This window comes from Microtus ochrogaster, chromosome 24 (assembly GCF_000317375.1).
Source record: "Microtus ochrogaster isolate Prairie Vole_2 chromosome 24, MicOch1.0, whole genome shotgun sequence".
Lineage (NCBI taxonomy): Eukaryota > Metazoa > Chordata > Mammalia > Rodentia > Cricetidae > Microtus > Microtus ochrogaster.
Genome location: NC_022024.1, coordinates 33,017,276 through 33,045,158, shown reverse-complemented (window position 1 = coordinate 33,045,158; position 27,883 = coordinate 33,017,276). Strand labels below are relative to the sequence as shown.

Genomic DNA, 27,883 nt, shown 5'->3' with positions numbered 1-27,883 from the left:
GGACCATGTCCTACTGTGTGCAGTGACTCTTACACCCTGTCTCAGGACCATGTCCTACTGTGTGCAGTGACTCTTACACCCTGTCTCAGGACCATTTCCTATCCTACTGTCTGCAGTGATTCTTACACCTTGACTCAGGACTGTGTCCTACTTGTGCAGTGATTCTTACACCCTGTCTCAGGACCATGTCCTATTTAATGGTTGGCGAATTTTCATGTGCTACCATCCAAGCACACAGGTTAAATTTCCTTATGGACAAGTTAACCTTAGCATGTCCCTGGCTATTGTATGATCCTCACAGCCTGCAAGCTTTGACAGACACATATTATTATCACCAGGGTAAAATCTAACCCCAAATTCCTTTTTATTTTAAAATGCATTCTAGTCTGGAACGTTGACAGTATGCCCGTTTGTTGTAAACTTAGAAAGCATACTTTAGTAACATTCGACGGTAAACGTTCACAGAGAGAAGACGAGCTGTGTCATGTATTAAAGTGTAAAGACACATCTCATATCATTAGTCTTCAGACGTGCTAGAGGACTGGGTGGAGGCTCGGTGAAGGGTTTGCTCACGAGCTTGAGGACCCGAGTTCAGACAGGAGAAAGGAGGATCCAGCCAATCCAGCCATGGAGGAGCTCCAGAGTCCGCCAGAGACCCTTTCTGAGAAGCTGGTGAAGGGAGGGAGAGTCCAGCACATGCGCTGGTACACGCATTCACACATGCGCGCGCGCACACACACACACGCTTGCTAACTCACACACAGGTATACATATACACACACGTGCATACACCATGTGTGCACACGCACTGTGTACGGCAGAGTACTTTTCTTTAGCAAGCCATTTTTAATAAAAATGCTTCAAAAATAATTTTATAAGGAAAATCTCCTCATCCTGGTTAACAGACAATAAAAAATGGGGTATAAGGAAGGTGGGCCGGAGGCTCAAATAGTATATTAGTGGTGCAGCACACTTGGTCAGTTAAACTCCCAGCTCATGCACTGAACTACTCTCGGCTTAACAACAATTTATAGGGAAAGGGGCTATTAAACTAAACTTTTGAAAAAATATTCAAAAGTGTTGTGAATGTCTTTCACTTTTAGTTTATGACATGGAGATTAAGGATGAAAATTCTGAACCTATATAATTTTGTAGATTTAAGGGAGCTAAGTAAGAACCCGCAGGTAAAGTATGTTTTGTGCCCCTGGAATGATCTTCCTGTGCCAACACTACTTTACGTTTCTCAGCTGTCGTCTATCCCAGGCCTCGAGGACGTCACGGTTGAGGTGTCTCCTGCAAGTGTCACTGCCGTCCCAAGCGGGTCACATTCTGAGAGCCCTTCAGAGCAGCCGCAGGTAAGAGGGGTTTGCAGGGCACGTGGGACGTCTCGGTTGAGCCAGAGCCCTGTGCATAGACCTTGGCAGATGTCAGTGGGCGTGAGACTCTTAGTAGTCAGATCACAAAACCTGAAGCCACAGAACACATTTTTGAGGAAAAGGAGCTAGATACTCTGTTTTTAATTTTATTAACCCTTTATTGTATATAAATATCACACCAAAGTTAGCAAGACCCAGTCTGTATATCTCAATGGACTGAGAAAGTGTGGTTGGAATTGTTTTGTCTGAATCGGTGTTCTAATGAGAGCCACTTACACGCCATAGTAAGAGCCTCTGTGCGTTGGCTTTTCGGCTCATATTCCTTCATGCTTCTCCACCTTCCAAGTTTGTTACAGTCTAGAAATCGCCATTATATGCACATCTCAGTGAGGTACTGAAATATGAAATAAAACAGTCACCAAAATGGTGACCCACTAAGGTAATACTAACAGAGTAGGCATCCTGTGTAAGTGAATTTTGCATCTCTGCCTGGAAGTAGTCTCACAGTGTTTTTAGGTCATAATGGTGTTGTTAATAAGGTTAGCAGCTGACAAGGGAGGCCTGCTGTATGTCAGCACACATATACTTCTGCTTTTTAATAACTGAAGCCCTATGACCCAAGTATAGTTAGTTGATCTGTGCCTGATCTTCATCTCGGGATTCACCTAGACACACATTAAGAATACTCAGGAAAAAATGTTTGCATCTCTGCTCAATGTAGATGGACTTCTTTCCTCGTCATTATTCCTTAAACAACAGGCTGCTTACATTGTAAGCGGTATTATAAGTAATCTAGGATAGCCTAAAACACAATATAGCATATGTTAAATTCGGACACAGTGCGCCTTTATATACGATACTCTAGCAGCCACAGATTTCAAGATCTTGGGGTCCTACAGCCAGTCCCCTACAGATCCCCAGATACCTATACTGTTAATCAAACCTGAATTTCTTAGTTTGCTTTGCAGACTCAGAATTGCCTGATATGTGTCTGACAGTTTTTGAGCTGTAAATAAATTCTTCTAGAGTACGGGGCAGTTCTGTGGCTTCCTGCGTTTATAAAGCTGTGATGACATCTGGTCAACCTAACAACATGACTCACAAGCAAGCAAGCATTCAGATCAACTTCTCATTCTGTCTTCGTTAGCATTAACAAGTATATTTTTATATAAAATGCCTTGAAAGAGTTTTAAATATTGCTTTATGCAGATTTCCATGGATTTTGTAGTCAGCTCGGCTACCCCGGTACCTGAGAGGTAGAGGCTGGGGAATATCAGGAGTTCAAGGTCATTCTTGGCTCTCTAGTGAATTGAAGGCCAATCTAGGCTACCTGAGACCCTGCCTCAGCACAAAACAGTAACAGAATCGAAAACATCCCTTTATTACTGTTTCTAAACTGAGTCAAAACCCTGTGGTTTCTATACTGATTTCTGTGCAGCTTTGATTTCAGGCTCAGATCCTATCACTGGTCACAGGGTATCAGTTATTCAGATTAAGGTCGATTTGAGAATGAAATGAAGGACAGTTGAGAGAAAGGATCATGAGGCTTAATAGGCCATTCATATAGTAAGGGCACGACAGTGCTAATTAAAGCAGGAGGCCCTGGTTGGGGACAAGGGGGCAGCTGAAGTCGAAGCTGTTAGAGTGTGCAGCTCTTCTCCGTTGCTCCTGCGGGCTTCCAATGGGCTGTGCATTAAAGTCTTAAAAACATGCTGGAGTCTTTTTGTTTGGACTTATGTGTTTGTTTTGCAGAGGAATGTATATAGTCATACATATTGTCAATTGCTTTTGTAACATTTAACAATATCACATAGTGGAAGAAACCAAAAGAATTTACATTTATTTTATTACTTCAGAGTTCCTTTGTTTTTTCTTTTTAAAGATTTGGCTTACAAATAAATTATATTAAAAAAACATCAGTTGTAAACATAATTTATGGTTAGTTTTCTAAAGACTGAAGATTTTTGTTTTGTTTGTTATTTTTTCCAGACAGGGTTTCCTTATGTAATCTTGGTTGACCTGGAACTCACTCTACAGACCAGGCTGGCCTCAAACTCACAGTGATCCTCCTGCCTCTGCCTCCTGAGTGCTGGTTTTAAAGGCATGCGCCACCTCTATGTGACTAAGACTAACGATATATAAAATAGTAATTTGTTCACCTTTTAGCGCAGACACATTGACATAAAGCCAATGACGCCTGCGGCAGAAGTTCCTCGTAGCAGCTATGCTGGTGCTGGCTGGCCGTCACAAAATACGTTTGCTCTGAGTGCTCAGATTGGTAGGGAAGCCAGCTGCCACGTGCAGTGAGTCTTAAGTGCGCCGGAACTTCTGGCGACACAGTTGTGCCATGTCATGACTGCCATTGTTCAAAAACACCGTCCTCAGTCTTTGTCACTGGGACTAGTATTTAGTATTTAGCCATGCTGTTGACGTTGTCACCATTAATAACAGCTCACTAACATATGAAACGTACAAAACCAGAGAGTCTCGTTTTCTCCGAGAAACCTCCGAGCATCACTGTGTCCATTTAGGATATGGTGATTTAACAAGTGAGGGGCGATAGGACAGCTGGCAGACACCCAGAACAGTGGTTCACTGTCCATTGGTTGAGCAGGTGACAAACTGTTTCACTGGCTTGCTGATATGCCCGCCCATCCTGTTTCATAGGGTAAACAAAGGAAAACTAAAATTCTGATGCCAAGAATACATCTGCATTTTAAGGAACAGTGTATTATTGATATTAAGCTTAGCTTATAAGTATGTATAGGTATTTAGAAACATCAATAATTAAATTATTGGTATTTAAATATAAGAATACAATTTTTAAATATTTATTGCCTTATAATTATAAAAATAAACATCCTTTTTAAGAAACGTGGTAGATGCTTTCTGTGAACTGTTTAAAGATTTACATAAACTCTCTTCAGCAGGACAGCGCACAGGACTCCAGACCACAGGAAAGTGAAGTTCCATCAGAAAATGTCGTAACTGTAGCCAGGGATCCACGCTATGCCAGATACCTCAAGATGGTTCAAGTGGTAAGCTTTGCTCCGTCTTCTCTGTCTAACCCTGGAGATTTTGCCATTATTTTTTTCAATCTGAGAAAACTGCTAACCTGAATGACCAAGTTTTCTAGTCTCTTGCTTCTTTCCTATTTAATGGTGCACTCATAAGAAAGAAACCAGAGGTCCAGTCTTTCTCATTAAAATCGATTACACAGGGCCAGACAGATGGCTCATTGGGTACGAGCACTGACTGCTCTTCCAGAGGACGCCGGTTCAATTCCCAGCACCCATGTGACAGCTCACAACTGTCTGACTCCAGTTGCAGCAGACCCGACACTCTCATACAGATGTGCATGCTAATGCTTATAAAAGGAAATACGTTTAAAGTTTAAAATTCATTACACTTGAGGTTGACATAGGATAACAGTTCAGTGTAGATTTGTGCCATTATTGTTACTATCTTATTTGAAATCTTGGCTGTATCAGAAATATGAAAGATGGCTGTTCCTTTGAGTTTGATTCTCTTATGCTAGTGTAAATATGCTTTCAAAATATATTCCCTTTTGATGTTCATTTATCAGTGATAAAAAAAGAGCGCAGCTCTCTTGGCTACATAAAATAATGGTAACAGTTGTGTAACTCCTCTCCCCTAACAGTGGGAGCAGGGGCCATCTCTGATCTTGCTGGCTTCGGGGAGTCTACTCCTCATACTGGGTCGCCTTGCCCAGCCTTAATACACGCAACTTGTTATGCCCTTGTTGACACCCAGGGGAGGCCGGCCCTTTGTGAACAGACACAGAGGGGGAGTGGATTGGGCGGGAGGCAGAGGGGAGGCCGTGGTGGGGAGGGGAAGCCGCGATAGAGATGTAAAATAAATTTAGAAAAACACCATAGCAATAATGGCAAATGATAAGTATGAGAACACTTTGTAGTAAGACACTTTTCTGGATTAAAAAAGAATTATAAATTTTTAATAAGAGCAAGGAAGAGTTCAGCTTAAACATGAATAATGAACAGGAAAGATGACATTTGAGATAAATTCTTAAAAACTGTATGCCTCTCAGAACAAGAAGGAAAAGCTTTCAGAATGACATGTAAAAGCTCTTTATGTCAGTGTCTTCTCACCTAACCAACATAAAAATGAGAAAGTGGTTAGGTGGTGGTGGTGCACGCCTTTAATCCTAGCACACAGGAGGCAGAAGCAGGAGGATCTCTGAGTAGCACGATAGCCAGGTCCGTTATGTAGAGAAAAGAGAAACCCTGTCTTGAAAAAGCAAAAAGAACAAGAAATGAGACCACGGACTTGGGTTTCCTGAAACCTTTCATTTAGTACTAGATAGCATCTGGTGTCCTTGGCTCCACCCACAGAACTGGAATCTCTGGGTGTGGAAGTTATAGCCAGACCATATGTGTTTTTTAAATGGTCTTTAAAGTATTTTAAAATCTTTTTGTTAATGACATTATAAATTTTTAGTTAAAATATTTTTTTAAAAAATTTTTTTAAGGAAGAAAGAAACAAACATAACTGTCTAGAAGTGTTTGACTTAACTCTGTACCATCTCTTTTGCTTCTGTGCCTGAGCGTAGCAGGGGACCAGTCTGATCTGTCCCTGTATTGAGCTCCTGCCTTCCCCGAGCCTCTGGTACAGGTATTCTGGGTAGGCTCCGGAAGCACTGTTCCCTTCTGGTATCTCCCTCTTGGGACGTGTGGGCTTGGCCTTAATCTGCCGTACTAACTCACCAGCCATTCTTGTCCCTGCTTTTAATTTTCAGGCACTGTGGTTCTTACATGCCTCTTAGTCACTGAAGTTAGAGGTGGTTTTCTGATTGTTTGGGGGTGGTTTTCAAGAAGAAGGGGAGAAACAATATCTCTACCCTGCCATCCCAAACTAGAAGTTCATCCAAGTTAAATTTAATTTTATTGTTTTTAGTTCATTGTGCCAACCTGTATCCCAGACTCTTATTACCCAACTTTTATTTCCTAGTGCTCCCTGTCCTGAATTCCATTCTCCATTCAAACCAAACCACAATCCTTCCTCACACAAGCACAGTGCTTTTCCAGGCTGAGCCTAGAGTCTGCTTGTCTTAATTACTGCTTTCAAATTCTACTTGTCTCGAATCCCAGATTCTGAATGTCCCAGCTCATAAAGCTAAAACATTATCTTCCTTAACATATCCAGCCATTTTTTCTATATCCATTATGGAGTTTGTTATCTCATACCTTTTTCTATGAATATGTATATTCATAGAATATATAATATATTTATACATATATATATCATCACCAATAAATATATTATCACCAGACAATATATATATTACCAGTCAAAGGGGGAACTGTATGAGGAAAAACAGCCTTGCGTAATCTTTGTGTTCACTTCATCCCTGGTACTTGCTAAATTTTTTGTCAACTTGATACAAGCTAGGGTCATTTGGGGAAGGAACTCTCGATTGAGAAAAAGCATCCATTAACGTGTCCTATAAGCAAGTCTGGTAGGCATTTTCTTGATTAATTATTGACATGGAAGGCCCCAGCCCTCTGAGGGTGGTACCATCCCCTGGGCAAGTGGGCCTAGGTAGTGTAAGAAAGCAGGCCGAGCCAGCCATGGGGAGCAGGCTGAGAAGTAGCATTCGCCCATGGGCTCTTTCAGTTCCTGCCTTCAGGTTCCTTCCTCCAGTTCCTACCCAGCTTCCTAAGTGATGAGGTGGGACCTGAGAGTTGTCAGCTAAAATAAACCCTTTCCTCCCCAAGGTGCTCTGTGCCATGGTCTTCATCATAGTGACACTGTGAGGTTTCCTGTCTGTTCTCTGAGCCAGCTTCAAGTCATGGGCAAGTGCAGAGTTAGCTCCTATTTCTCCAAGTTGTTGGTTTTAAATGCTTCATAGGACAAGGGAAGCTGTCTCTCAAGGTTAGCACCAATCTTGGGAATCCAATTGTTAATCTATATGTAAACACTTTGTGGTGTTCCTCAAATCTATTGTGAGAACTGGGGTAACATGGTGACATTACCATCTGCTTTAGAACATGCCTGGCAGTAGATTCGTTAGAGACCCATATCATCTGCTCATTCAGCCTTTCATTGACAGGAGAGGAATTGTTTAGATGATTAGATTAGTCACCCAGGGTGATAAGATGCCTTCCTGTTCTGTCTTAGCCTTCTGGTCAGTTGAATACTCTCTTCAGTTGGTTCAGTTCCTTGGGTGTGAAAATAAGCAGGGTTCAGTGGGCTACAGCTAAGATGATAAACATACTTCACTGCCATCCCCAAAAGCAGCCTAATCTAGCTAATTCTAGCACGTTCTTTCATTGTGAAAAGTACTTTACCTTGCCCAAAAGTGCAGCAGTTTTATTAAATGCCTGATTTTTTTCAATTTCAGAGGTTCACTAATGCTTCCTTTGATTTCCTAGGACTGTTAATGGCAGAGAAACTTATCCAGAGGATTTTACTTGTATATAGACACAGTTTTGAATAATGTTCCATCCACTGTGCAGTACTATAAGGCATGAAAGTGTATGTAGACACGGTCTTGAGTAGTGTGCCATCTGCTGTATGCAGGAGTGTAATAGGAGCCCTGTGAAGCTGTATGTAGATACCATCTTGAGTAGTGTGCCATCTCCTGTATGCAGTAGTGTGAAGCTATATATTTATATCAACAGTATAAATTATACTCTCAAAAGGGAGTCAGTGGATTCACCAAGCCTCCCCTCCTCTGCCCAGTACTGACATTCCTTCCTTCTTGAGTGCCGTTGTGTTGACTCAGAAGTCAGTTCCTCCTGTGCTGAACTACCTTTAGCCACAGTGGACAGTCACACGCAGCGGCATCTTGATACTTGCGGTGGCTGTTATCTCTTCTGCTTCCTTCCCGAATTGTTTAGAGTCATCTCATCCTCTCGATTAGACAGAGTCCTTTCTTTTCAAGCCTCCTTAGTGTCTTTTTCTAGTATAAAAGACTTGAATTTGTAGGCTACCCATATGGTGATCGTTCACTTCACTCTGGGAAAGTCCTATAGATTACAAACATATCATCTTGTTTTCAGACTCCCTCTGAGATGTGCTGTAACCTTTTGGGGCTTCCTCCTTAAGGTACCAAGAAAGCTGTCTCAGTTCCTAAGTCCCAACTGTCCTCAGGGATGTCTTGCTTTGAGATGCCCTGTCTCACCTGTCACATTTCGCAAACCCACTTTAAACCTAATAGTTTACATTAATTAATATAAATGTCTTTGAACAGAAGCTAATGTGGTCTCTGTTTCTTTCACACGAACACACTGCAGACCAGGAAGCCGTAACTTGCATTTTGGCCTCCATGTCTTTTTTGGTTGCTCATCTGGGAGACATAGGGTGCTTTCCACTGCAGAAAGTGATTGTTCTGAGAGACAGGGTGAGTGCCTCGAAGCCTGGGAACCCCTGAAATACGAAGTTCCTTAGCTGTGTCTCAGTTGTGTGGGACACGTTCAAGTCCTGTCACCTCAAGGCCCTTTTCCTCATATAAACTGAGACCTGAGCTCCCTTCTAGATTTATGATTTATGATTCATTCATTAATCCTCAGATTTGGTCCTTGCATTAATAAAGGTCCCTGGAACACCTGCAGGCACTTTCTGATTTTTTTCTTTTCCTTTAAAAGTAAGTTTTATACAAGATTTTTCAGTGAGTAATCCTGGTTTGTTCCAAATGTGGCAGATAATTGATTGTGACTTAGTGCTTGTTACCATAACTGTGTGGCACTGGGCTGTGCTCCGTTACATATTGCTTTTATAACTTAACTGGAATCGTGGCCATAGATCACTTTTCCAACAATTCTCCCCCTTTTACTGGCAGAGCTTGGTGAATCCTGTGCCAGTCATAAATTGTTCATTGGGAAAGTCCTACTTCCACATGAAGGAAGCTAATGACTTGTACTTTTTGAAACCGTATTTGCCAAAACAGCCTCTTCAGACACTTAGGCTGTTCAAAGCTCTATTTTCTTTGGCTTGCTGAAAATGTGAATTGAATAATCTCTGGTTCTGGTGGTTCTGATGTAGCCGTTGCCAGCAGTGAATGTTGGCCTAGGGAAGCGGGCCTTCCATTACCTAAGGGCAGAGCATCTCCAAGTACGGATTAAAGATGTTCATAAAGAGGTGCTGCCCCGTGGGAAGCAGGCGAGCCTGATGTAGTGTTCCCTTTAGACAGCAACAAGGTGGAGTTATTGTCAAGACTGGTTGACACCCAGACCCTTAGTATATGAGTACAACGTGACTTCCCTTGGTCTAGAAAGCTACAGCATAGGTTGCTTTTCATTACTCAACAGTGTGACCAGAAGACAGAGTTGTGGCTCGAGGTGATGCCAGCTGTCACACACTGGTCCCAAGAGTATGTTACTTCTAAGTATGAGTATGTGTTTCTTTTTGTAATACCTGAGGTTTTAATATATGTATATATATATGTGTGTGTGTGTGTAAATATATCTATGTATATGTATAATAGTAAATGTCAGACAGTTTATTCTAACATAGGAAGATTCGCAGAATAAAGGGCAATCTCCTGCTGCTTATAGAAGGGAAACCACACATCCAGTGATTTGATAAGCTTCCTGTTTTCTGCTCACTAAGTGATTACTATGTCAGTTTGATGACAAGCAAGCCACCAGCCTCTGAGGAGCAGTAGACCCATGAGGAGGAAGTATGAGCTGGAATAAATGGGCCTGGGGTGACCTGTGATAGCCCCTCTCTTCTCTCCTACCTTATAGAAGTACAGAGCTCTCCCTGAAACAGAAAACTTAGTGGTCAAAATGTTGCCTATGACTTGATATCAGAGAACTCAGAAAGACAACTTTCTGTCATATTTTTGAGAAATATAAACATTACTATTTTTTCCTAATGCCAGTGAACTAAACTCTAAGAATACTATTTGGGAAATATTTTCATGCCAATTATAAAATATATAAAGACTGAGTTTTCAATCATTTTGCTTTTCTCCTAAACCTCTGCATGTTGCCTTGAGTTGGGGACCTCAGAGCAAGTCATGGTACACAGAAAGTTAAGACATTTCCCTGCCTGACAGTCTGTACTTCCAGACTTGAGAGGCGGGGGCAGGAAGGTCACAGACTTAAGGACAACTGGGCTACCCATGAGATACAGTTCTGCCTGGGTTATATAGTGAGGCCCTGTCTCCAAAACAGAAAGAACTGTGCTTATGAATTATGCATTTGCCTTTGTGTGTGTTGGGTTTCGTATTGGGTGTTTTTTTTTTTTATTTCAGTGCAGGGGATTGTGCGCAGGACCTCCCAAACACTATATAAAGTTCTACCACTAAGCTATATCTATGAGTTTCTTTTTAACTTTGAATTTGGTTTGGTTTTTAAAGACAGGGTTTCTCTGTGTAGCCCTGGCTGGCCTGGAACTCACTCTGTAGAACAGACTGTCCTCAGACTCAGAGATCCACCTTCCTCAGCCTCCCTAGTGCTGGGATTAATGGTGTGTGCTACCACCACCTGGCTCTTGTTTTTGTTTTTGGTTTTTTTGTCTGTTTGTTTTTGACAAGGTCTCACTAAGTTTCCAGCTGGCCCTGAATTCACTCTGTAGTCTAGACAGTTCTTGGATGTGTTATCTTCCTGCCTCAGCCTCCAGGGAGCTAGAATTACAGGCCTATGATACCTGGCCCAGCTTCATTTAGTCTTTCTTTAGAAATATAGGTGTTAACAACAAAGAGTATATCTAATTCGGATTTTCCCATTCATGTTTCCCTTGAGGTGTGGTGGATAGCAGGCTGCTGCTGTATCCAATGGTTGTCAGTGTCTACTTGGCTCTGTTATTTATGCCTCCCTGGTTCCTCAAATGCTCCCCTTCGCTAGTCATGGTTGGCTTACTCCTACTTAGTGAATTCTCATGCTCGCGTTATGAATTTTTCATTGTAGCACTTTTCTCAGAGTTTTCATGTGTTTCCAGGAACTAGTTGTTTGCCATACTGCATCTATGTGTGGTGTTTAATGTACTTGAAAAATATATTTTGAGTTGTGAACCTTAGGAAGGTCAAAAATTCTCAGTCACATATGAAGAAGGGCCACATATCAACAAGCTGATGTACCTGCATGGAGGCCAGTTTCCTAGAGTTGCTGATAGGCCCTTGGCTCTTTGTTTTAATGCGGTTTTGGATACTTTAAAACCTGATTTTATTTAAAAACAAGTTTTAGAGGTGGGGGATGGCTCAGCAGTTAAGAGTTCTTGCTCCTCTTGTAGTTTGGTTCCCAGCACCCATATTAGGGGACTCACAGCTGCCTGTCCCTCTGGCTCCAGAGGATCTGATACCCTAATCTTTTGATTACTGCAGGCACCAGCAAACACACCACCCTCCCCCACCCCACACACACACATAAAAATAAAAGTTTTAAGTAATTTAAAGGGGTAAGTAGAAAAAAGAAAATAGAGAATGCAAATATTCCAAATGTAATTGAGAGCCAGCAGGACAGCTCTGCAGGTGAAGACACTTGCCACCAAGCCTAGCAACTTGACCTGGGACCTGCACAAAAGTAAGGTTGAGGCTTGGAGAGATGGATTAGAAGTTAAGAGCATTGCCTGATCTTTCAGAGGTCCTGAGTTCAATTCTCAACAACCACATGGTGGCTCACAACCATCTGTAATGAGATCTGGTATCCTCTTCTGGCCTGCAGACAGACATGCAGGCAAAACACTGTATACATAATGAATAAATCTTTTAAAAAAGTGAGTTTGATAAGAATATATTTATTCATTAAGTCATCATATATTTGTATTAATGGCATTATAAATAAAACAATTTAAATAATATATAAGATTTATTATCTGAAATAACTTCTTAAAGTCAAATATCCATTTCACCCAGCTTTTTAAGTGCCAATGGAGTTGGTTTCGGTGTATTAAACCTCTGTAGCACAGCACCTACCCCTCCACCACCCCCCCACGCCCCCATCATGGAAAGTCAGAGAGGGCACCAGTAGGCAGGCACTGTTGACTTCTTGTCTCCGTTCACACAACCGCTCTAGCTCCCCAGAGGCTACAGGGAAAGCACAGCATCTCCAGGGCTTCTGTGGACGCTCTCGGGCGTGGGCACTGACCGGAAAGACAGTGGTGCCTGCTGAAATCAAGCCCTCCCTTCACTCCGACCGGCCTGTACCTTTAGTTCCCAGCTACCCTTCATCTGTGCCGTTCCCTCTCCCTTACATTCCTTCCGCCTCTGCCGGAAATAAGGGATCTCACCTGAAAATTTTCCACATGGGTCAAGAGGAAAAATAGCCATTGGGATTTAAGCAGCTGCTTTTGGTTTTTCCTTTTTGGAAATACATAGTTCCTACCTTTCCTGTTAATTTCTTTATCTAGCATTTTGGCTAATTTATGAGAGAAACAATAAAGACTAGAAGACACTTGAGCTCTCAGAGGAAGCAGGCTCCCTTGGGAGTGAGAGAATGCCTATCAGCAGGTCCAGACCATCCTGAAGTCTCCAGCACACAGCAACACCTTCCATTCCCTGGCCTGGGTTCACAAAGGACCTTAGATTAATTGCTTAGATCAAGATTGATGGCATGTTATTACCAGATTCAAGGCCCTTTACTGTGGTTCTATAGCCTCTATGGGTGCCTAACCCCAACCATTTTTCTTTGTGTGTGTGTGTGTGTGTGTGTGTGTAGATTGTTAAGGTCAAAGAAGGAGGGAATCATAGTTGGCTCCCTAAGCACCGGACCCTACCTGGAAGAGTAACTCAGAAGTACACTTTCTGTATATTAAGTCACTAGAATCTTCTCTACTCTTTCATTGCTATACTTGGAGAAATAACTTTAAATTTACATGAATAATATATGCGTGTTTTTAACATATAAATTCATAGACTCGTAATTTGGTTAGCAAATTCTAGTATGATTTTGTAATAAATTTTGGGGGCTGGAGAGAAGGCTCAGTGGTATAAAGAATATTCTTCCCTTGCCAAGGACCTGGGTTCTGTTTCACCACCATTCAACACCACTCACAACCGCCTATAACTCTTAACTCCAGGATCTGGTTCCCACTTCTGGATTCTGAGGGTATGTGTCCACACATGCACAACCCTCAAATAGACACACACACACACACACACACACACACGCATAATTTAAACATTTTAAATTGTTTGCAAATTAGAAAGTTAAAGTATAATAATATTTAAAAATGAAAGTGAATACATTTATAGAAAGAAGTTATCTGATTTGAATGAGGTGATGGTTCCACCATGGAGGAGCCTGTCAAAGCAAGCATTAAAATTCTCCATACCAAGCCAGGCACAGTGCCGCATGCCTTTAATCCCAGTACTCAGGAGGCAGAGGCAGGTGGATCTCCGTGAGTTCAAGACCAGCCTGATCTACACAGTGAACTCCAGGCCAACCAAGGCTGTGTGTCTCAACAAACAACAAATTCTGCATACCCCTTACACATGATAGTAAAGGGAAGAAACTGGGTCTCCCTAGGCACCAAGTTACTCTTAAATCAGCAAATGCTTGAGGAGTTACAAATACAAAGAAAACATTTTATGCCATCTTCTGGTCATTAACACATAAAGTTTATTATGTTACAAGTGTATTTTATGGGGCGTGGGATGGTGTTAATATGGGAATTTGGTATAGCTGTGTTTTCAACGTTCTCATGACAATAAATTCATAACTTTTGGAAATGATTTTCTAAAAGATTTTTAAACTCATATGCCTCCAGGTGAACTTTAGTTTCTTTCTTATCCCTAAAACACAGAGACAGAACTGCTAAAGATGTGTGTACTTTAAGAGTAAAGCCACCACGATTTGCTTGCCGGCTGTCTGGGCCCTGAGGAGATCTGGTGTGCCCTTTCACCCCTTTTCTGCCGTGAGCTGTGCCTGTGTCTGTAAAGATGGGTAATGAGCAGCCAATGGAAAGGCTCTTCTGACCACACACCCATCTCGTGAAATAACCCTTGTAAAAACTCGGTCATGCTCCTTTTCACAGAAGTGACTGTTTGATACTGAAGACTTGTGACCCACATACACGCGCAGGTTCAAGACAGAAACACTTAGCAGGAACAGTCTCCACGTTAATACGAGACCACAGCATTTTCTAGATCTGGACCAGTCTTTGTAACTTGTCTTGTAAAGTCTTGTAAAGCTTCCTTCTTAAGATAGCCATATTCATGTTAAAGTCTTGAAGGTGTTTATTTAAATTAATTTCATATTCCTTTCCTGGAAGCTTCCAGGGGAAGAAGAAAATCATTGAGCATGTGTTTTGTTTTATGATTTGGTCAGCAAACATTGCATATATTTTTATCTGAGTGTATATGTAATATTTATCTGAAAATATTATCCTTAACATAAGATCATGCCACTTTATATAAAACTTTACCTGGCATTCTTGGGTTGGGGAGATGGCTCAACAGTTAAGAGCACTTAGTGCTCTTCCAAAGGACCTGGATTCAATTCCCAGCACTCACATGGCAGCTCACAGCTGTCTGTAACTCCAGTTCCAGGGGACCTGACAGCCATGGCAAAGTACCATTGCACATAAAATAAAAATAAGTAAAATTTTAAAAATGGCATTCTTAATCATGGAGGTACATACCGATAATATCACAGTATGGGGGGTGAAGGCAGAAGGATTAGAAATTCATGGCTAGCTCCAAGCTGTATAAGTTTATTTGAAGGTAAGCCTTGGCTACATGAAATCTTGTCTCAAAAGAAACAACTGAACAAACAAATAAATGAATAAAAACAGGACTTTTGAAACATCAAAAGGCGAAGATACAGTTGAGTCGATTTTACCACGTCAAGAAGCTTGTTAGCATGTAGTGGCTCCCTTTTTAGCCCATAGCATCCCACAGTTTCTGCATGACTCTTTCTTTGCAAAGGAAAAGTGGTTTTGAGACAGAGTCCTGCTGTGTAACCCAGACTGTCCCAGACTTGTACCTCTGCCTGAGCCTGGATGCTCGGGTTGAGGTGTCACCACCACTCCTACGAAGAACAAGTTCTCCTTCCAACCAGCAGCTCAGTAGACTTATGTTATGCCTGCTCAGTGTAAGGAAAGAACTTCCTATTTTCCACTTCTTACAACTAAATTTTTGGATTCAAGTTCATAAAATGATAGGAAAAAAAGCCTAAAATATAAGGATTTGATTTTGTTATTTTTTTTCAAAAAGCAAAGTCCCTTTTTTTTTCCCCCTTCAAATCTAAAACATGGCTGATAGATTTAGTAGCTTGGTTCTCATTAACACAGTAACAGATTATTGTGTAAATCTTGGCAGGCCTGGAGACCTCCAAACAGTTTTGTGATATAAGAAACTAGCATTTAACCATTGGTGCTGCTGTCCTAATTTCATTAGCGTGGCTTCTTTACACACTTTCTCCAGTGACGCACATGCAGACCCATGGCTGCCTCCGCTCCCCTTCACTGCTTCTGTTGGACGGGCTGCCCTCATGACTTGCCAAAGAAAACCCCACAGCTCCATAGACTTCATGTCAAGGTCTCCTGTGTCCTCCTTAGACCACCAGTAGCTTTGTCTCTTTGCGATCAGACATTGGACGCTTCTTTCTGACGGCTGACAAGTGACGTCCTCCCAGGAATGTAGCAAACGAGATGTCTGAGCCACACACACGGCAGCAGGTCCGGTGGGGATGCGTGCTCGGAACCCAGGCCCAATCACTGGTTTCATTTGTTTATCAAGCTTTATGAGATTTACATCATGGTGTGATCAGAAGCCTCTGCAGGGGCGGACGGTGGGAAAATGGGTGTATTTTGTATGTTATACCAATATACAAAAGTGACAAGAGGCTCACTGAACTTGGAGTATTTCTGTTTTCTCCTCCTGTGGCTGGTTCCAGAAACGTCGGGTTAAAATACGGAGCTCCAGGCTCAGACGTCTGTTACTCTTTCTCCATAATCAGTTCCATAGATCCGTTAAAATGGGGAGTTTATCTATTCTACCAACATCTCTGCTGCTCGCCTGTGCGCTTCCAGGCGCCTCCCTCCCGTGCCCCAGGGACAGTTTTGTGCTATATTTTAGGAGATGCTGATGCTGCAGGTTTTTGCTTTTTGTTTTGTTTCAGTTTTTTTTAACCTCATTTTTCTTCCCTTCTGTTTCCTGGGTTTTGTAATTTATTTTTGTGACCTTTCCAGTGATGTCCTGTGGCTTACACTAACATATGATAAATAAATCACATAGCTGTGCTCGTAGAAAGACCTTCTGACATCAGATCATGCTTAATGGAAGCCTAGAGCTTGTTTGGTTCTTTTTGTTGCTGCTTTTAGGAAATATGGCATGAACTCTGTTCTTTTCCCTCTTATCCTTAGAACGTCAGTACTTTTGGAAAATGAAATGCTCTAAACTTTTTCATTCTGTTATCCTGAATAGTTGAATCATCACCCCACATCTCCAAGCTCCTGCTCATGTCCTCCACAGTGTTTTTAGTGCACTGAGACCAGTTAGCGTTGCCAGTGTGTGCATGCTGTAGGGGCAGCCACTGGAGCATGGCAGCCTATCAGGGGCTACATCCCTGAAGACAACTGAGTCTCCCTCCCATGGCCACCAGTGACTGCCAGAAGCTGTTCTGTTAGCAGTGCTGCTTGCTTAGCTCCTCCGGCCCTCCCCGTCCATGCTGTCCTTTGGACTGGTTCGATCTTGCATGGGTCTTGTGCAGGCAGCCAAGGGAACTGAGAGCTCGTCTGTGTGGTGTTTGTCTCATCTAGGAAACTCTGTTCAGAAGCAGCACCCCCAGCTTCTTGCGGTCTCTCTCTGCCCTGTCTTCCATGGTGGTCCCTGGCCGTTGTGACAGCGGGTGTGATGTAGCGATCCCTTTTGGAGCCGAGCACTCCAGGGCGCTTAGGCCTGTTGCTGTTCTATTGACCAGCATTCACTGCAAAAAGAAGTTTCTCTGAGAAGGGTGATCCCTTCTTAGGGATCTAAGGGATCACTTAGACTGATCCCTTGTGTAAAATTAAATAGTAGATTTGGGTTTGAACTCCATTTTATTCAAGTCTTAGTTTTAGAAAACATACCTCAAAAGTAGGGCTTGTCTTAACATCTTGGTTACCCACTCCGGTGCCTCTGGAAGAGCTGCAAGCACCCTTAACCACGGAACCATATCCAACCCAAACTATTCTTTAATGAAACTCAACAATTTTTAAATTCAAGCATTTTAACATACTGCCACCCAAATTATGCTGTTTTGACATTTATATCCCAAGGAACAACAGCGAGAAATCATGACTAACGTTTGTTTTCCATAATCAAACCATTGTTTCTGCAAGAGCATCCAAAGGCTCTGCAGCTCCTAGCATGCACTAGTGTTGAACACAGCCGAGGTGGTTCTGGTAGCGTGCTGTGCGGCTTGGCAGTGTGCACGGGACCCAGTCCTCATGCTGTGTGGAGAACCCAGGCTTCAGGAGAACCACCTGCTACAGCACAGGCGAGTGCTGACAGAGACCTCAGATTCTTCGTGCATTTTAGCTTGAATTAATCTTGGAGTGTGCTGCTTTCAGAGGACATTTATTGCCGCCAAAGGTCTTGACACATCCACACTCAGTGATGTGGAGTTATGGAGTGTGTTCACATCAAATGAGTTCTTTTTTCAAATGCATTTGTATTCATTTCTGATGTATCCTTTCCTTGCTGTTTGATATTCTTAACCTGAGTGCAGATATTCCTGCATTCTCAGTGTTCTTCAGTTTACCACCTGTATTGTTCCTGCTTCATGTGTGTAGTGGTCTGAGAAAATGTATAATATATTACTTGGATTCTGCATTCCAAAAGTGTCGAAATGAAATATGGATGTTTGCTTATCACACAAGCATTTACATTGGTGTGCGCTATGTTTTGAAAAGCTTTGCTTTTGTTTGAAAATCCTATCAGGTTAGCCAGATGTCTCGTCATCCGAGCCGTGGTTGCTTCCTTTCTTTGGATGAGAAAGTAACCTCCTCATCCTGCAGGGCAGAAGTGGCAATAAGATGGTTCACGTGACTTGGCTTGGGTGTGCGTGAATTAGACAGTGCTGGCTCCACAGGTCGCTGTGAATGTGCCAGGAGGTCTTTGAGATGCTTTGCACACGCAGCAGTAGAAGCAAAGGGGGTGTGCTTTAAATAACGAGAAACCTCTGTGTATTCTTTCAGGTCGTTCATGGGAATGATGAAAAAGGCTTTCTTATAACTGAATTTATCTTTTGACTTTTGCGTAGGGGGTTCCAGTGATGGCAATCAGAAACAAAATGATATCCGAAGGGCTGGATCCAGACCTGCTGGAGTAAGTAGTGTTTCTAATAAAATCCTATTGACAAGGTACCAGATTTGTCAAGTGCAACAAAAAATGTTTTGAGCTTTCCCTACTGTTTCCTATACAGTGTTTCTAGTTGAGAATATCGTCTTCCACATGATGCCCCTGCTATGTTAGAAAGAAAGGAAGGAAAAGGAAAGGAAATATCCTAGGCTACTAAATCAGCCCTGCACACCTCAGGAGAGGAAATTCAGTAGTGAAACTGGTCAGAATTTGGTAGATGGGCATTTGGGTTTTCGTTGTTTTTTTTTTCCATGTTGACATTTCCTTTTGGGGTTGATGTGACAAGATATTGTCCACCTCTTTTCACTTAAGGTCATAATACATAAGCAGAGTATTCTGTGGCAGCCTAGATGACACAGGGCTGAGAAGCGACTCACATAAGCAGTGCACACTAATGGTTATTATAAAATAGGTGCCAGTTGAATGTGTATTATAAAATACTTTTTAAATATGCTAAGAAATCACGGCTCAGAACTTTGATAATAATTCATTTTATCCAAGCCAGGCTGGCCATGTGGTTCATCTCAATAAGTTCTATATCTTAATGGGTTCCTCGCAAGTCTGCCTTATACGTCTCCAGATACTTGTAACAGTCTGTCTAGCTGGAGCACTCCTTCACCCCGTGTTCCCCGGGCATTCAGGCTGTGCTAGTACTACGCTCTGGAATTTTTCTTGGCTCCAGCATTTCAGGAAAAGGTGTGCATTTTGGAAATGAAATATCATAAAAGTCATCTTCTCATATTTTATCTTCAAAAATGTGAAGTTCAAGAATGCCCGTAAAGCTGCCAACAATGGATTTTCCAACATGTATGTTCATTTGGTGTGTTTCCAAGGGGCCGAAGGATCGACTCCAATAGCATGGCTTGGTGAATTGAGCACAGCGTATCTGGGCATGTTTACTATGTGTTCTGGAAATTGTTTCTGACGTTTGAAAAGTAGATGAATTGTGGCATGTATTTTAATAAGAATGGAACATTTGGATTTAATCCCTTTGGGTACTTGATTGTATAAGCACATTTACCATCAATTGGGATGTTTTTGGCTTCTGGAAATACACAATGGGTCATAAATAGTAACAAATGACCTTTAACATGGTGATGTTTCACTCTGGAGAGACAGGAAAGCCCGTGTCCTATAAGTATCTCCACCGGCTGCGTCTCCAGTCCTCGGCCACTGATGGCTTCATTCATCTCCTTCCCAGATGAAGCCTCGTACACGGTCCTTTCATTCACCCTGTCCACACGAGCACTTGAAGATCACCTTTGCTCCCTCCCTCTCCCCTGTCCTGTGATGTTAGTTGCTATGGTTTTTCTCGGTTTTGGTGTCGCCTCCCTCCTTCCACATGCCTGCGTACCTCTTGCTGTTCCCGTGACCCTTCATTTCTCACCTGGTTATCGCAGTAGCACCTGATTGGCCTTTGTGTTCGCCTTCACGCACTCCCTATAAAGCCGCGTGTATTTGTTCATAACTTCATTCTTGCCTTCGACGTATAGTGTCTACCTGCTGCGTGTAGATGCTTCTCCCATCGCGTCCTGGGTTGCTTCTCAAGTGCTTGCTGATTCTGTCCATGTTCATTTTGTGCAGCCGTTGCAAATGACTTGTGTTTCTCTGAATATATCATCTTTCTACTCCCTTTTGACGGTTTTAACTCTCCTTGGAACCCCTTTCCCCTATCTTATTGGCCTAGGTAACTCCTTATTCCTCAAGAGTGTTGGATATTGTCACCCTAAGGGATCTGTAAGCGGTTATCCAGCGGAGAAGCCCACACACACCCAGTGTGCTCTTATAGCCCCCTTAGCAATGGCATGGTGTATGTCATTGTCTGTAAATGCTGAAAAACATTCAGATGTGAGGTGGATGCCAAGTTGTAGGGTAGGATTCCAGTAACAGCATGGCCTTACCGAAAGGCTGCTTCTCAACCACAGCCGAGAGGCTGCCTTCTGGCCCATTACCTCATAGGTACAGGCCACTGGCCACCAGGGGCACTGGCTGGGGTGGACTGACTCACTTATGCAGTCACCGCTACAACGTCTCCATAAGCTTATGGTGATGTAGCAGCAACCCTGTTCACAGAGGAAGTCTGGGGCTGTGGAATCCGAGTTACACAAGGTAGGGACCTTCACTCAAGGAGAGAAGTTTGACATGGTGTTCAAGAAGGAAATGTACCATCCAAGGGGAATGTAGTTTTATTTAGAATCAAAGGTACAAAATAAGCCTCTTCCAAGAACTTTGAGTAAAGAGCGTCCTGATTGTCTTTTCTTTAAGAGTATAAACACACACTTTCTGTTTTTATCAGCTCCAGGTAGTAAGGCAAACTCGTATAACTGTTAGAAAAGCTGGTCTAGATCTGTCTGATCTGGACAGAGAGCAGAACTGGAGTTGAGGGAGAAACAACCCGGTCTCTAAGCATGTCAGACTGGCTGCTGAACGTCCAGAGCTGGGGACAGAACACACACTGTCTCAAAGGAAAGTTTGCATGAGGAAGCCTGGCAATTTACTGCAAAATTATGCCCATCCTTGAATTTGAGATGTCTACAAAACTGATGAAAATGTTTGATAATTACCAAACAAGTATTTGTTTGATGCTTCTGATTGTTTTAATTACTTTTTTTTTAAATCCCCTGCTTCTCAAGATTAGTTTTGGTGCTACTGACATAAAAAAGACGTGGGGATGTCACTGTCTTCCTTAGTTTAAGGTGAAATTGAAACTTAATTAACCTCTATTCAGAGATCCATCTGCTTTAATGTTGTCCCAGAAATACAGAATGAGTAAATCATACTTTTAAAACTTTGAATCAATGCCTAGATTTCTGTACCAGGAAACAGAAGTTTCACCCCTCGTGTCTCAGAACTAATGTCAGAATTACCCAGTCATGACTACATCTGTTCATCTAGGATGACAGACAGATTGGCCTTTGGTCCCATGCGTCTCAGGAGCAAGTTCATGGTGAGGGAGACTCGGGCTACATTAGACTAGAGACAGCCAGCCGGAGGCAGCCAGGGTGACAGTTCGCCCTGCCACTTTCTATCTCTGAACCACGGATTGATCTGTGAAATGGAAACTAGAACGGCCCGGCCCCTCAGCAGTGATGCACGTGCTCGGTAGAGCTCTGGACAAGCAGTGAGTGTTTAATGAATGCTGCTGTGGTTTGTGAATGTTCCAAACCATGGCTCTACCAAGCTTTGGGGCCACAACTTGTTTATACTCCTGAGTTGCCTATGTATACCATCATGTTTTCAACGGACATATTTCATATGCAGAATATGACCTTTTAGAAGTATACTCTGCTTTTTCAAACTGAAAATCTCTGTTTCCAGTTATATAGCAGAGAACAGACTGATTATTTACTCTGTGTTGGGGATCAGATCTGAAGCTGAGCAAGCTAGTCAGATCTGTTCACCTGGGCTCCATCCGACCTGTCCTGGCTGGTTTTAGCTAGTCAGGTCTGTTCACCTGGGCTCCATCCCACCTGTCCTGGCTGGTTTTAGCTAGTCAGGTCTGTTCACCTGGGCTCCATCCCACCTGTCCTGGCTGGTTTTAGCTAAAGTCAACTTGACACAAGCTAGAGTCATCAGAGAGGAGGGAGCTTCAACTGAGAAAATGCCTCCGTGAGATCTGGCTATAGGGCATTTTCTTAATTAGTGATCAGTGGTGTCTTTTTTTAATCATTTCTACTTATGTACCCACAAACTCCCTCTCAAACTTATGAAATCTTCTATGATTTTTTTACATGTATGTATACCAACTTTCTCTCATGTTTATAACGTCTTTTCTAATTTTAACATGTCCATATACACTTGGGTAAATAGGCCAGCCTCTCCATCACCTCCTGCTCAGCCATAGGTTTTCTAACACTGTTTTGGAACACAGTTTAAATTAAATTGAACTGCTTTGTAAAGAAAATTAAAAAGTGATTTCAAACTGTCTGCACATTTCCCCAAAGAATGTTTATTTGATTTTTATATCCTTTAAGTGCTTAAGGTTTTAAACACAAAGTTAAATCTTCTTTTAACAAAGAAATATTAAATCAACAATATATGTGTGTTCTAAACTGTCTTCATCTCCAAAATTATAAAACCCATTTAAGCTAGCTTGAGCAAAAAGGGAAGTTAGTGGCCTATAGCTGAGAGGTGCAGACAGTGGACAGGAACCGGAGGCTCGGAGGCTCGGCTGGTGACTGTGGACGTCCTCCCCTCCTCCCCACCACCTTACACCGTCTGCCTCCTACTGCTCAGCTCTCTCCTCTCAGGGCTGGTGACTGTGGTCGTCCTCCTCACCACCTTACACTGTCTGCCTCCTACTGCTCAGCTCTCTCCTGTGAATCCAACGCCATCAGGAAGATTTTAGTTTTTACCACTGAATAAAATCAAGCTGCTTCTGCTCCATAACCCAAAGCTGGCTTCTAAAGAAACATACACGTCTCGAGTCCCCAGGAAAAGAAATGTCTTGCTGTCATGGAGTGACTGAAATACAAAGTGGATGGGATTGGGGAAATGACAGTTAGGAAAATGGTCGACCTCCCACCTCAGTCTACAGATTCGATGTGATTTATGAGTCCCTCAGTCAGAGTTTCAATAGCGTTCTTCAGAGAAGGAGAAAACCATCTTAAGATTTGTACAAAACATTCTGGGTATGAAAACAATCAGCAGCGAAGGGAGTGACGCTGGAGGCATCGCCATTCCTGACTCCAGTTTATACTGAGAGCCTTAGTAGTGACACATAGATCAGTGGAACAGAGCAGAGGACTCACGGGTGTAAACCCATGTAGCAGCAGCCACCTGGTTTGTGACAAAGATGACAAAAATATACATTAGAGAATAAACATCCTCCTTAATAAATGGGGGAAGTGGGCATCCACATGTGGAAGAAGAAAGTACATCTCCTCCCTTCTTCTGTACAGTGCAGCATCATGTGGATCCGTGAATGACAGCACGTACAGCATTTTTCTCTTTTATTAACATGTCAATTGCAAAAAATAATGCATTTCGATCACACACGCACCCCCTGTTGCTCTCTCTTATTCTGCTTTCCTTTTTCCTCTCCTTGCTAAGAGTCCTGGTTTATTATCATGTCTTCCCAGATTCCACATGAGAAAGCATGATACTGTCTTTGAGGGGCTTTTTTATTTCATTTAACACGGTAGCCTCCAGTTCCTTGTACATTTTATTCATCAGTCCACTGATAACCAGCGAGACTGGCTCCACAACTTGTCAGTAGGGTAGTGATAAACAGGGGTGTGCAGACAGTGCTGCAGATAGCTCAGATAGCTAAATTTTGCTATTCTGGTAATATGCTCAAAAGTGGTAATTGACATGTATGAATCATATGGAAATTTGCATAAATATTCTGCATGGTGTGGGATCCAAACTCAGGTCCTCTCGCTTGCAAGGCAAATGCTTTATCACCTGAGCCATCCGTCCAGCCCTCACCATGACTTTTAGTAGTATTATAATTTTTCATTTTTGTTTATTATACCACACGAACTTGGGGCTTAAGCAGTTGGTGTTCCCTGATGCGCTCTCTTTGAGATTTTTTTTTTGAGGCTTTTTTTTTTTTTCCAACTCAGACTTTTTATACTCGTTCTCTAGAGAAAAGCCCAAGAACAAAAACTAAGTGAAAACACCCGATGGACATTAAGAGCCTGCTCTGACCATGCTGCCCCCTCCCCACAACTCTGCACCCCTTCCCACAGCGCTCCCACTTGGCCTCTGCTTCTTAGCCGTTCTCGAGCTCCTTTCTGCTTCTGGGTTTCCAGAGCTTCCGTTTGTCTTTCCATTCCTCACTTTCCCATCCGTGCCTCAGTGTGCACTTGAGGCTGCAGGGACTCCACGCCAGGCATGCCAGCCGGTCCACCTCGCATCTCAGTCTCCATGGCACTGCGACGCAGAGTGCTGAAGGAGAAGCAGCGGAAGGGCTGGCAGGAGAGCTGTGGCCCCGGCGGAGCTAGAGCAGTTCATCCCCGCCTGGCGTGCCGAAGTCAGAGGCAGCGCCCTGGGGCGCAGTACCGGAGGGTCCTGTAAACACGCAGACCCAGCAGGTTTATTAGCAACAAACAGTACTGCACGATGAACCTAATTCACAGTTTGTAAGCTTGTCTTCGGTTGGGAAAATCTTTAAATCCCCCCCGCCTTTTTTTTCCAGGAAGCCAGATGCTCCGGTGCCCAATGGTGCAACTGAAAAAGCCATAGAAGAAAGTTCAGACAGTGACTCTTCTTTCAGCGACTGAGTTGAACTGTGGATGAGGATCACAAAAATGTGTGAATGTTTATAGTCTGTGGAAGAGTCTGAACGCTGTGCTTAGTGACTGTGTCATCCAGTGGCCACACACCTACCCCAGCCTTCTTCTGTTAAAAAAATAAAGCGTTTATAAGCTTCCAGTATTTTTTGTTAACCAAATAAAATGCTCTAATTAAAACCAGAAAGACCTAAATTGCTACGAGTGCTACAAACACTAAGGTGATTTAATAAACATTCTAAGAGGGAGTTGGTTAGAACTGAGGTCCCGAGGCAATTTCTAGAGCCCATCGGGGAAAGAGTGGCTTGCAAGGACAGTAGCTGCCCCTGCGCTTCTGGGATGCGCTTTTCTATGAGAAAACGAGCTTCCCAAGCCGTGAAGATGATCGTGAAACTGTAGCCGGAATGAAATACCTGGATAAGTGTTGCTGTGAGTAAATAAGAGCTCAGAACTATTCACTACAGGTGTTAGTGGAGCCAGAAGTAGAAATGAGGGATGCAATACACGGGGCAGATAAAGACGTTTGACTCGGGGTGCCCTGGACTGCCCAGATCTGCCCGAATTCCGTGTTGTCTGCTCTCATCTCCAAGACTTCAAAGAGGATATCGAGCCGTGAAAGACCACCCGAGAAGATCGGTGAGACAAGACATCGTTTCTGTCATCACAGCTGAACCCAAGCTGACAGGCGTTGTAGAAGAACGACTCCCAACCACAGGGATCCTGAAGAAACTGAAGCTATCGTGTGCAGAACTAGTGTATATTTGCCAAAATCCATAGAACTGCCCAGCAGAGCAGATCTCAATATAATCTGTAGGTTAGTTAAAAATAATACATTAATATTGGTTTATTAATTTAACAAATGTATCACTAAAGCAAGATCTTAAAAATATGGGAAGCTGTGATGAGGCATGAGGTGAATTTATAGGTCTGTGTATACTAACTCTATACATTTTAGATGGTGCTAAAATAAAATCTATTGGTTAACAATTCATTCAAGTAGCATTTATCCCACAAATACAAGAACAGATTCCACTTGAAAATCAGCCAATACTTACTTTATCATTTTAACCAGGCTGGGAGCTTCATTCTTTTTTTTTTTTTTTTGAGATTTATTTATTTATTATGTATACAGTGTTCTGTCTGCATGTATGATTCCAGGCCAGAAGAGGGCACCAGATCTCATTACAGATGGTTGTAAGCCACGCCACCCACCATGTGGTTGCTGAGAATTGAACTAGGAACCTCTGGAAGAGCAGTCAGTGTTCTGAGCCTCTGAGTCATCTCTCCAGCCCCCCTGGGAGCTTCATTCTGTGACCGAGGGCTTGCCTAGCATCCTGGTACCCAGCACAAATAAGCCAAACAATGAAATGCAAGGCTCAATAGGCCCAGAAATATTGGTATTCAGCTTCATATGTATTGAAGATTTTGGCTGCCACAGTAAGGCAGGAGAAGGAAGAGATGTAGAGACTGTGAAGAAGAAAGATGACGTTATCAATCCTTTAGGATGTCCATTGAAATAAAAACAAAACAAAACAACCTTACTGAAGCCCAGACAAGTTTAACAGGATTGTAGAACACAACGATCAGTAGCATAAACTCAACCAGGACCATCCATCCCAGCACCTCTCTTGAGCCTTGGGAAAGGATGGATAGCTTTAAACCTAAGGTGTGTGTGTGTGTGTGTGTGTGTGTGTGTGTGTGTGTGTGTGTGTGTGTGGAGAGAGAGAGAGAGAGAGAGAGCATAATATTTGAGAAGGCAAGGGAGCTATTAATATTAGACACCAGCCAGGCAGGGGTCAAAAGGACAAAATAAACAACGTGAATAGGTTTCCAAGGAAAATTGGAAGATCATGAAAAGTAACTATTGTAAGTTGAAACGCTATGAATGCATGTCCTTAGTTTAACCTGCTATGAGCTGATTCTTCCAAATCTCTGTCTCAAGTCTACACTCCCTCCCCCAAGCTCCATCTCACGTATAGGCCCCTCCCCCAAGCTCCATCTCATGTACAGGCCCCTCCCCCAAGCTCCATCTCATGTACAGGCCCCTCCCCCAAGCTCCATCTCACGTATAGGCCCCTCCCCCAAGCTCCATCTCATGTACAGGCCCCTCCCCCAAGCTCCAGCTGTGCTGATCTCTTTTGATCCTGAACAGATTCACCTGGACTTCCAAAGTACTCCCAAGTAAAGTTCCCAGCTGCAATTATTATTTCTCCTAAACCTATTATTTACTCTGTTGAATTCAGTAATTTATGTCTAATCAGCAGAGCCTTAAATTCTTTTTTTTCCTATACCATAGCCCCCCTACACATACACGACAAATCCTTTAAGCAATAATTTTAATTATAAATATTAATTATAAGTAGTCAATTTTTTTCTGCTGCTTTGATAAAATACTCTGACATAATCTAACTTATAAATGATCTATTTCAGTCTACAGTTCCTTGTGACAGGCAGGCCCCGAAGCAGGAGCAGGAAAGGGATCTCAACTGTGAACAAGTGGCAGGCGGATTAAGAACTGGAGCTGGGTGGAGTTGGGAGGAGACTAGAAACACTCAAAGCCACCTCACGGTGACGTGCTTCCTCCAGCAGAACCTCCCCAAACAGTGCTACCAACCAGGGATCAAGTGTTCAAATGCACGAGCCTCTGGGCTCACTACTACGACAGCAAAGACGTGGCAAAGATGAATCCAGCTCTCGCTGGCGGGAGTAAACCTGGTGCAGCCACCATGGAAGTCATTTTGGGGGCGCCGCAAAAAAACTTAAAAACAAGAGTGATTGGCACCGGCTGTACCGCTCCCGAGTGCATGCCTGACTTTCCTAGTTTGCACCCTCTGACGCTACGCTAAAACACTGACCAAACCCATTTGCGGAGGAACAGGTTTAATCTGAATGAAATGAAGCTGAAGAGATGGCTCAGAGGATAAGAGCACTGCCTGCTCTTCCAAAAGTCCTGAGTTCAGTTCCCAGCACCCACATGGTGGCTCACAACCATCTGTAGTGAG

At 42.9% G+C, this 27,883-nt stretch overlaps 1 protein-coding gene across 2 annotated transcripts in view; it reads left to right on the top strand.

Moving 5' to 3' along the window:
• Washc3 (WASH complex subunit 3) overlaps window positions 1-25,870 on the top strand; it is a 35,139-nt gene extending 9,269 nt beyond the window's left edge. Inside the window, exons 4-7 of one of the 2 annotated variants that reach the window (XM_005358208.3) lie at window positions 1,248-1,355; window positions 4,307-4,414; window positions 18,548-18,612; window positions 24,788-25,870. In XM_005358208.3, coding sequence (XP_005358265.1) covers window positions 1,248-1,355; window positions 4,307-4,414; window positions 18,548-18,612; window positions 24,788-24,872 — 366 coding nt within the window. In that variant the 3' untranslated portion in view covers window positions 24,873-25,870. Of the gene's footprint in view, window positions 1-1,247; window positions 1,356-4,303; window positions 4,415-18,547; window positions 18,613-24,787 lie in introns of both variants that reach the window. The other variant, XM_005358207.2, reaches the window with a different exon arrangement.
• Window positions 25,871-27,883: the final 2,013 nt, after the last annotated feature.